Here is an 11,316-nt window from a genome sequence, read left to right as displayed (position 1 = left end):
TCAATTCTGTGTGTCTTTCCAGAAAGAGAAGAAAAGTGGGCTGCTGAAGCTTCTTGCTGGGGCGTCTACCAAGAAGAAATCTCGCTCCCCACCATCCATTTCTCCAACCCACGATGCCCTGGTGGCAGTGGACACCTCACTCCAGGGTGCTGTGGGACCCGAAGTATCCTCACTGTCCATCCATGGCAGGGCAGGGTCCTGCCCCATAGAGAGCGAGATGCAGGGTGCAGTGGGGATGGAGCCACTGCACAGAAAGGCAGGCTCCTTGGATCTGAACTTCTCCTCATCTCCCTCCAGGCAAGCGCCTCTCTCCATGGCTGCCATCCGTCCGGAGCCCAAGCCTTTGTCCAGGGAGAGGTAAGGGCAGGGAGGGTGGGCTCGTATCCTCTGGGGCCTTGGTATGGGCTGGTCTCTGAGATTGGAGTCATTTTGGGGGAGCAGTGACAATAGGGATTTTCTGAGGATTAAATTTACCAAATGTCCCTCTTACCCACATCTACTCAGTTCCTGAGCTTGGATGGTGAGCATCAGATAAAAGGCATTAGGGGGGCGCCTGGGTGGCTCAGTTGGTTGAGCATCTGACTTTAGCTCAGGTCATGATCTCGCAGTTCATGAGTTCGAGCCCCACCTCGGGCTCTCTGCTGACATGTCTGAGCCTGAAGCCTGCTTCGGATTCAGTGTCTCCCTCTCTCTCTCTCTGCCCCTCCACTGCTCGCTTGCTCTTTCTCTCTCTGTCTCCCTCAAAAATAAAAAATAAACATTAAAAAAAAAGATAAAAAGCATTTGGGAATGAAGAGGAGCCTATTTCATGTTCTGAATCCATATGGGTCCTGAGTTTGGGATTTGCAAGGGATTCATCAGGAAACTTGGCAGAACTGATGGGGCACTGAGCCCAGAGAGTGAGCAATGATGCTAGTAAGAGGACTGTCTCCCCTCAACCCTGTGGGAAGCCTGGAGTGGATCCCTGGACTGAGTCCCATGGCCTGTGTACCCCACCCCAGAGGCAGCTTTTCTTGAGGCTCAACCCACTCTGACATCTTAGAATTATAAAACATTACCCCCAAATTGGCCTCAAGGTATATAGTCTGTTGGGTTAAACCATACAAAAGTGACAACATTCATTTTTTTTCTACCAAAACCAGAAATTTCATAGAGTTCAGCCTAGAGTTATACAGAGCAGTAAACTGAGTCCACCGAGGGCCCTCACGTGCTTGACTTTTATAAGGGGTCAGAGGCTGGCATCTTGCTCAGCTGATGGGCCCATTTGAGTTAGTCCTTAGAGAGCTTCAGATAAGGGCTGAAGGCACTCCAGTGAGAGGTGATGGTGTCCAATCTGGATAGCACAGAAGTACTTTCCCTTCTATGTGCCTTCTTTGTTGGAACGCTGCTTAAATAGTAAACATGCGAGCAGTTTCCTCAGGAAACAGTCCTGGCATTTCTGTCTGAATCCTCCCTCACCTCGGACTCACTGCCTGATGGCCAGCTCCTCCCCATGGACCCCAGTGCTGAAGCCTGAGAAGGGGACCACTGTCCTGAGCATCCACTAACCCCCAGTGCCAATGCAGGGCTAGTTAAGTTCTGTCTAAATGGGGGGTGACACGCCTTTTCTGTCAAGGCCTAGATAGTAAATTCTGCAGACACTGCAGGTCTCTGTCACAACTCTCACCTCTGCTGTGCCGGCATGAAGGCAGCCATAGACAATATGGAAGCAAAGGGCGTGGGCACTCCAGTAAAACTCTACTTATGGACACCAAAATTTTAATTTCATTTAATTTTCTTGTGTCATGAAATATTTTTCTTATTTTGATTTCTTTTTCAACCATTTAAAATTGTAACAGCATTCTTAGCTCTCAGACCACACAAATAAGCTGCAGTCCACTTTGCCAAGGCATACCCAGATGATGGGCTTCAGGGCTGGGTTGATGCTGTGGTGTTGAGATCCAGCGCCACTGAGAGAACAGTCTCCACGGGCAGCGGAGGGACAACATGAGCTGGTTACGGATTTCCGATAAGCAGTTGTCATGTCAGTCCATATTTACACCTGTTTTTAGAATGAAAGCTCTGTGCTCTGTGCAGGGGGAGATTCAGACACTCAACAATCAGTATGGACTTGGGCCATAAACACCCAGAATGGCCATGCTGTGTATGCAGCTTAGCATCTGCTGGCATTGTTCTAGGTGCCTTGTGTGTGTTACCTCAGGTGATTCTTGTAACAACCCTACGAATTTAATATCCCCATCTTCTTGAAAGGCTAAGTAACTTGCTCGAGATCACACAGCTAAAAGTAACTAGCCAAGCCAGAGATTGAATTCAAGGCTTTCCAGCCACAGAGCCTGGTCTCTGAACCACTTTGAGGGGCATGGTCAGCAGCTGCCCAAGGTGCAACTTGCCCACAAAGGGATCTGGGTGTCTCTGGCTTTAAAACAGTATGGACCGTCTCACAGCCTTGCCAGGATATCAGCATCTGCCTCTGGATCCTCAGCAATTGATCACCACCCCCTTGTTGGTTCAAGATATACTTGCTGTCCAAACTCCGTCACAGCAGGATCCATTACTGTGAGGTGCGTTCCCCACAGCAAACCCCCAGGCCCTGAGGAGACTGGATTCACACCTTACCTCACATCACACACACACATACACACACCCCCACCACCATACCCATACCACACCCCACACACACCAAACACGACACCACACCACATGTGCACATATAGCACATACCACACACATGCACATCCTCAGACATACACACATGCACAACATATACCACACATCTTACAGAAATACCACACAGACATCACGCATACCACATATCACACATTCACCACACACCTCATACCACACCACACACATATACACACCACACACACACACATACCACATACACACTTAACATACATCTCACACAAATACCATACTCACACACCAAACACATACCACACCACACATGCACACACACCATATACCATACACACACACACCACACACACATACACACCACACACACACTTCACACACACCATATACCACAGATACCTCACATCTCACGCAAACACCACACACACACACACACACACACACACATAGGCACACACACAGGCACACATGTTCTCTTTCTTTCTCCATTTCCCTCCAAGGAGCCTCCTCCAACTTTGGGCAGCTCTTTCATGTCAGAACCTTCATCCTTCCATAAGACCAACCCCCAGATGCCTATGATTTCTTAATGTGGTTCCCAGTCCCTCTGCCCCAGGTAACAAAGTTGGTGGCTCCTGAGAAAGATAGGCCGAGATATTTCAAAGCTGTTCTCATGTCTCCCCTAAGTTTCTGTTCTCCCTAGATCCCTCAACTTCCAGACTCCTTAATAAAAGGTCTTAAAATACCCTGTTCTACTAAACCATGGAAGTCATGATTAACTAGAAAGATCAGAGAATTACTCTCATTCTGTGAATATTCCATCTAATCAGGGCTTATTGTACCCAGAGACTTTTGGCACCCTGCTTGTCCCCAGCACTCTGTGAAGCTCATTAGTGATGAGAGTTTTCAAAATACAGCCTGAAATGAAACTGCTGCCTAATGAGCCCCCAAATGCTCCCTTCTCTCGCCCTGTGTAGCCCCTAGGCTGCCTTGTGTCCTAGGAAGCCCCAGCATGTTGGAGCAAGGGTGTAACAATGGAAAGGCTTAGTCTTCAGGCTGGGACAGCTCCAGAAAGTGCTTGGCCTTGGGCCCTGCAGGCTTGTGAATAAAACTTAGCTCACAGCTGGAGGGGAGCAGCTGTAACAGGAATCCCTGCTATGGAGGCCCTGGGCACTCACTTGCAAGCCATGTATCTGCAGAGTGCCTGCCGTGTGCAAGGCCACTTTAAGGTTTGAAGGGGAGAGAGCAGCAAAGGGCAGGTGGGGCTCAGATTCGAGGCTTCCACCACTAGCTCACTGAGGAAGGGGCATCTCTCACCTGGAATGGCTAGGCTCTGGGTGCTACAAGGCTGCCTCTTGCATGTTCTGAGTGTCTCCTATGTACAAACTCCCTGGGATGTAACAATTTCCCTCCTGAGGATTCAGGAAGACACTGAGAGCATCTCTCCTAACTGTTCCCAGAGGAAGGAAGTTTGGGCCTCCCAGAGGAGTGAACCATGGAGAACTCCCCCAGGTCTGGTTGGCCAGGCCTGCACGTCAGCTCACTAGAGGCAGGTTCAGCTCTCAGGAGATCTATAAGAGCCAAACTCACAGGCCTGATGTGTAAACCAGAGTGCCGATTACTAATCCTTCCTCAGGAACCTAATCCTTGGACCATCTGGACGTGTTATGCCCTATGGACAATGTGCAGGGAGCCACATTTCTGGAGGTTACTTGGGGAACTCATAACAGCAGTATAGTTATGGGATCCAGTAGTACTGTCTAACGTCCCATCTCCCCAGCAAGGATATGCTGACCCTGGGCAGGTCTGGCTGAGTTCTTGGGCCAGCCGCCCTGCACCCATCCTCTGGATGCCTGCCTCCTGGCTCTCTTGAACCTCGGAGAAGTTGCAGAGTGGCTCTGAAATATTGGCACACTTACCTCTTATCATCCATTTCACCCAAATAGGCATCTTCATTTCTTCGAGTCCCAGTTCCCCCATATACAAAGTGGGGATATTAATACCTATCTGATAGTTATAATATTTGTAAAATGCATAGATCAATACCTGGGAAATTATGAATTCATAAAAAGAGCAATAATAACATATTAAATAACATATATGATTATATGAAATGGTATGACATATACAATAATAAGATGGTGGTGCCCCCAATGTTACCTGGCACCCCTTCCTCTACTTTTTATTGGCACAATCTTTTCTCCCATATGTTCACACACTCAGTCTATTTATCCTCACCTCTTACTGGCCTGTGAGTTGTTTGGCTTTGTTAGGATTTAAGTTTTTTTGATCTATTATGTGTCATGGTAGGCAGAACAATGGCTTCCCAAAGATGTCTGTGCCCTGATCCCCCAAACTGTGACTTACATGGGGGACTTACGTGGCCTAGAGGAATGAAGGCTGCAGGCATGATAGAAGTTGCTAACCAGCTGACTCTAAAATGGAGAGATTATCCTGGATTATCCAGGCGGGCCCAGTGTGATCACACAGAGTCCCTCTAAGGAGAAGAGGAAGGCAGCAGAGAGGGTCAAAGTGATGCAGTGTGAGGACTCAACTGGCCATTGCTGGCTCTGAAGATGGAGGAAGGGGCCTTTGGCCAGGAATGTAGACAGCTTCTAAGAGCTGCAAAAAGCAGGGGAGTGCATTACTCCCAGAGCCTTCAAAAGGAATGCACTCTGGGTGACTACATTGGATGTCTGACTTAACTGTAAGATAAGAAATTATGCCACTAAGTTTGTGGAAATTTGTTATAACAGCAACAAGCACCTAATACATGTGCTGATATTGTAGCTTAGTGTTTGGGGTTTAGGCATACTCTTATTTCCAAGTTCCTAGAGGGAAACTGCTCTGTGATGATCACATCCACCATCTCGGGGGTCACTCGCCCTCAGTAGGCACTGAAGCAAATGCTCTGAAAAGCCTGCCACTCAGAGGGCCTCCCAGTGACCCCTGTTGTCAGGAGGAGAGCAGATGACACAGGAGGAGGACATGCCAAACCTCACACATAAAGCTAATTGCAATATGCAGTGGTAAGAATTCATTCTGATTTTGAGCCTTTTGATTTCCTGAATCTTATGTCTGAAAATTAGTTGTGGTTGACCTAACCTTAACTCAGCACAAGGCAGTCTCTTATAATTTATGACGCCACAATCATAACACAGGAGTAGCTGCTGTCCTTAACTGTTCATTTGGCCCTTTGTGTCTATAACAGGGAGTATCAGTTACTTTCATGCAGCAGGAAAAATAGCTCAGAGTCTTGGAATGATCTGGACAAGAACGTTAAATGCTCGACTCTTATACATTAGGCCCACATCATCCATCTGGGCTCATTAAATCATTGAATTACTCAGAAGCACCAAATTACTTTTTTTTTTCTAGCAAATTACATTTTCAGAGTTGCTTGTTTGCTTCACATCTGGCAGTTGAGGCAAAAGCCAAAACTTGTGTTTGAAGTCTGAGAAATCATCTCACTCTTTGCCTTCTCATCCTTGGGGAAGAGAAGGAGACAGGTGTTTGGAGAAAAGGTGGAGGGTGGCAGAGAGCCACAGATAGGGCTGGTGCTGGTCTCTGTAGCTGCACACACGGCCTGAGTGCCGGACATATGGGAACTGATTTTACAGACTATTCCTACCTCCTCAAGGCCATCTGTCATCGGGGAGTGGCCAGCAGGCAGCCGTTTGCAGAGATTCTGGGCTGAGAGGAAAGCGAGAGGCATACTGTATTTTCTCTCTCCTTTATACCCCCAAAGCCAGCATCTAGAGCCTAGAGAGTTATGAGAACTGGCCCAACCCTCCTAAACCTGCAGCCCTTCCAAAGCACTCAGCATGCCTGGCCAGCCCTGGTCCCTAAGCAGTAGGAACCCTGCTTGCCTGCCAAGTCAGACTCAGGAGTCACCTTTCTCTCTCCCCCCTGGTCTCAACAGCCTGGAATAAACTGGGACCGTGAGCTCCCCAGAGTGGAGCCTGGGTCTTCTCTGCCTGTGCATTGTCTCCTCAGCTTTCACAGCACCAATCCCAGATGCCCCAAACCATGGCTTCCCTGTCCTAACCCCAATGGGCCAGCACCCCAACCCCTCTGAGCAGGTGGTTGAAGAACGAAGACTTGCCTAGAGCTTTCACCTTAATTCTCAAACAATAGCAAGTTAAACATTCACCCACAGAACTTGCTGAAAATCCACACTCCTGGCCCCATTCCCATAGTTTCATCAAGTAGGTCTGGCACAGAGCCAGGATTCTGACCTAGAGGCCCTGAAGTCTACGGCCACATTTGAAGAAATGCTGACATAGGAACTCTTTCGGTTATAATGTCCTGGTTTTCCAAAAGCAGAATATACAGGTCAGAGGCTTCACATTTAGAGCCCCTTGAGGATCCTCAGGACAGCCAGCTGCTTGGGACACCTGGATGATCTCCTTCAGAGGCCATGTGTATGGCTGTGGCTTATGGGGGAGGCAGGACCCAGGGGACAGGCCTTCACAGCCGACAGCCCAAGGAAGACTGAGGGAAAAGGAATATCCCACCTTCTTGCCCCAGCCAGTGGGCCAGGACCACAGCCAGGCACTGCCAGGGAAGAGGGGAGCAGCAGGACAGTGCCTCCTGGGGGTGGCCTTTCTAGTCCAGGTCAGGCCCTGGGCCTCTGAGTCCCAGCATTGCCAACCACCCAGTATGTGGTTCCTCCCAGGTTCATCTCCTATGCATGGATGGATGACCCAGTCCCTTAAGGCCTGCTGGTCATCCTGCTCCTGGGCCATTAGTCTGGCCAACGTTCCCCTCCTACGGCCAGGGGCTGACAGCAGGAGCTGAAGTGTACACTGTGGGCTGGGGGGAGGCATTGTTTGCTGGGTGGTTGCTATGGAGCTGCAGGCCCAGATACAGGCACCACTGGACCTCTCCGCGCCAGCTGCCACCAGCCACTGACACCTTTGCGCCTCCGCCTGCCCGGTTACTCTGGCTCCCCAGCAGCTCCACCTGACTGACAGCACCACCCCCCGGCCTCCAGATGCCCTCCTGCATGTATGAATAGTGCTCCTGTGTGCAAGTCTTGTCCTAGGCACTGGGCACACCGCAGGGAGCACAGGGTAACAGTTGCTGCTCTGGGGGCTTGCATGCTAGTGTGGGAGACCTGTGCTAAGCACTAAGCATGGTGAATAGGGCCCAGCTGGCTTGTGGAAGGAGAGATTGCTCCAGAGAGAGCATCAGGGAAGTGGCAGGCAAGAGCAGCCCGGGCAAGGGAGTACTGAGCTGGGGGAGATTGAGGAGTGCACATGTGCTCAGAGAGCAAAGAGAACACAGAAGCCTTTCCCCAACTTTGGCTTCTGTTCTGAGCAGAGGAAGGCTGTGGTCTGCCTATGTTTTCACTGTGTGGTTGCTGACTGCAGAGAACCTGGAGTGGAGCGAGGGTCCAGCAGGGGTCCCAAGTGGGGCAGCCTCCATGACCAGAGAGGAACCCTCCAGATGTCGGTGTAACTCTCCAGATGTAGGCTCTGGAGCGACTTCTAGCTAGGGGTTTTCAGGGATTGAGAGTGGTTGCATCCTCCCGGCTATAAAACCCACCCACAGTTAGGACTTGGACATTGCAGAGAAGCTTCACTTCACGTGCCCAGTGGGGTGGGCAGGTCCCTCTCAGCTCCTCCCTCCTCCCCCTCAGCATTGAGGTGCAGGCCCAGTCTACTGTTGAGCACACCTGCCCCTGAGGAGTTCCCTGAGGGGTCAGGGAGGCACAGCTGGCTGGAGGGTGGGGACAGAAGATTCCAGACAGGCTGAGCAGCAGCGAGGAACATGGGCACCAGGGCACATGCTGGTTTGCCTTTGGTGGTGTTTTAGAACATTGACCCTCAGAGTGAGCACAACTTCTTTTTAACCTTCCTCTGAGGCCCGGTGGACAGGTGTGTGGTGTGGGATGTGTGCTTGATCCTGGGCCTCTGGATCCCCAGCCAGCTGCCAGCCAGAGGGTCAGATTTGTCTCAGATTCAGGGAGCTGTGCGTGGCAGCACCCAGCGCCCCCACCCATGCCCTGGACCTGCCGTAGCCATGAGGGGTCCTCAGGGGTCTCTGCTAAGTTAGAGCTCAGGCCCACAGCTCCACTTTGAGTCCCCTATGGGAACAATTATGTCTCCAGTTGGATTTTATGTCATGTTGGTCTGAAATGAGGTTCCACAGAGGCCTCAGAGGCTGCAGGGAAGCACCCAGGTTTTTCGGAAATGAGATGTGTAAAAAATTGGGCTTCATTTATGATGTGATTTCATCCAGTTCAGGTGCTAAGGTAAGATTTTTGGAGCACATTTAAAAAGAGTGACCATTTTACCATACAAGGTCCAGAACACTTTCACACATCGTGTGGGACATCCATTTAAGAGGCGTCCCCCACCCTCCCTGTTCCTCAGACAAAGAAGCTGACACTCCGGAGGTCAGGACAACTAGCCTGGCATCATGCAGCCAGGACAGGACAGAACTGAGGACACAACTAAGTGTCCCACCCATACCCCAGTGCCTGCCCCAGGACTGAAGTGGCTGTCCCAGGCCCCACCTCAGAGGAGGCCACTGTCCAAAATGGGCTGGAGGGAGAGACTGTCTCTCAGGCAAAAATGTTCCAGCTGCATAGATCGGGCTCCAAAAGGACACGGAGGGGAAATTATTTTTTAATTTTAATTAAAAAATGAAAAGGTGGTGTAAAAATTAAAATCAAAGTAGAAATTTTTAAAAGTGGGGGAAGTAACCCCAAATTATAATAATTACACCAGATGGGGAAAAGGAAAGGAAGAACAAAGAGAGAGACCTTGCAAGCAGGCCCTGGGGTGTCATCCTCCAGCCTAGGGTCAGACTCACCCAATGTGGTATCTGTTTCCCCCCCCACCAGGTACCGCGTGGTGGTCTCTTACCCTCCCCAGAGCGAGGCAGAGATCGAGCTGAAGGAAGGTGACATTGTCTTTGTGCACAAGAAGCGTGAGGACGGCTGGTACAAGGGGACCCTGCAGAGGAATGGCCGCACCGGTCTCTTCCCGGGAAGCTTCGTAGAGAGCTTCTGAGGACACACTCTCCACACCCCACTCCCCAGGCATGAAGGCTCCCTGGGATCCCCAGGGCACAACAAGGGAAGTCAAGGCTGTCCTGAGGGTCCCAGGTCCCTTTCAAGGCTCCTGACATGGCCACCCTGGATGGGTGTGGGAGCCCATAACCCCCAACCAAGAGCACACCCTGGGGTTGTTCTCTGACAAAATGCTTCCCTCTGCGTAAACTGTAAAGAAATATCTTTGAAAAGAGAAGCTGCTGATGCGGGTTGATTTGCTCTGTGACTTAACTGCTAAGCTGCAGCATTCTTGTTTGCTGCCTATGCAAGGCCGAAAGCTGCAGAAGGGCTGTGGGGGTTGGGCGGTGGGCATGGCGCCCAGGGCGTTTGAAGATTGTTTTTATGGGTTGCCCTGGGCTTCTTGGGGGGGGGGGGTCCAGATTGCTCCATCACCTCTCTATATACCTCAGTCACCTGCCACCTGGCCACTCAGCAAGGGTGTTCCTGGCCCAGGGCCTTTGCTGGGTCCCCAGAGTCCCTGGGGAAGCCCAGCATGCAGCTCCTGTTGGAGGCGCAAGATCACACTTGGCTTTGTTTCCTGCCCATCGTATTATAAGCCACATGTTTCGTTTTGCCGCCACTGTCCCTTTGCATTGCTTCTTTCTTACAACATCTTTTTAAAGTAAAGCTGTTAGACTTTCTATATTTCTAATAGGTCATACATTGCCTATTTTTCATACATCTGGTGCTGCCTTTTTGTAAAACCAATAATGACTTGGTTGAGCTTGAAAGAAAAAATGTCTGAGATGATAATCAAGTGGGCAGAATTTTTATATGTACCATGTGAATTTTGGAAAACTGAAAAGTCCACGCACTCAATATCAGTGTTGGCTACTATTCTGTGGATAAGAGGGAATCCATTTAAGTGGTTGGAGGGAGTTTAGAAAAAGCCAATTTCTTTAAACCTTTACCAAAGCCCCATGCTATGTCTAGACAGTGGTAATTATTATTCAAGAACTGGAAGCATTTCAAGTAAGGGTCACTATAATTGCCTTTTGTGTGGCAGTAAAAAGAACATGAAGGTCAACCCCAGCCTAGGAAGGCAGAATTTTCCTTTTATTGCTTTAGAGAAAATGACTACAATTAGCATTATCAAAGTATGATTTCTCACTACTGAAATGTGTAGTTTTTAACCACAATTCAGATTTCCCACCCTATGATGGGTTTGTCTTTTTTTTTTTTTTTTTTTAATAAATGTGTCCCTATCAGGCAGTACAAATATTGGTCTAGAGACTGGAAGTACAATGAGGAGAACAAGGGATTTGAGGCATTGCTGCAGATTTGAAGAATTCAAGGGAGCTGGGAGAAGAGACAGGATGAAGAATACCTTTGATCCTGGGACCTTGCCCTGGGTGGAGTCCATTGAGGCCTCTTCATGAGCCCAGCAGCCCTGACCTGCCATAGAAACAGACTGGAGAAGCCCTGTCATGCAGGCAGTCTTGTTCTCAAGAGATTCACACCTTAAGAATACATTCTTGTCAGTTCAGAGTCACAATTCATAAACTCCCTCTCTCTTTATTTTTATAAAGTGACTCAAGTTTAAATTAGGCTGACTAAATTAGCCTTTGGTAACATAGGATCTCCCTGGTTTTCAAGGATGCAACAAAATCCAGAAACAC

At 49.5% G+C, this 11,316-nt stretch overlaps 1 protein-coding gene across 2 annotated transcripts in view; it reads left to right on the top strand.

Annotated features, from left to right (window-relative positions):
• SH3RF3 (SH3 domain containing ring finger 3) overlaps positions 1-10,093 on the top strand; it is a 366,639-nt gene extending 356,546 nt beyond the window's left edge. For both annotated transcript variants that reach the window (XM_053200337.1, XM_027069408.2), the window contains 2 exons: positions 23-357; positions 9,488-10,093. In XM_053200337.1, the coding sequence (XP_053056312.1) occupies positions 23-357; positions 9,488-9,550 (398 nt within the window). In that variant the 3' untranslated portion in view covers positions 9,551-10,093. The remainder of the gene's footprint in view (positions 1-22; positions 358-9,487) is intronic.
• The last annotated feature ends 1,223 nt before the right edge of the window (positions 10,094-11,316 follow it).

This window comes from Acinonyx jubatus, chromosome A3 (genome assembly GCF_027475565.1).
Source record: "Acinonyx jubatus isolate Ajub_Pintada_27869175 chromosome A3, VMU_Ajub_asm_v1.0, whole genome shotgun sequence".
Lineage (NCBI taxonomy): Eukaryota > Metazoa > Chordata > Mammalia > Carnivora > Felidae > Acinonyx > Acinonyx jubatus.
Note: the sequence above shows the minus strand (reverse complement) of the source record. Positions and strands in the feature narration are given on the sequence as shown.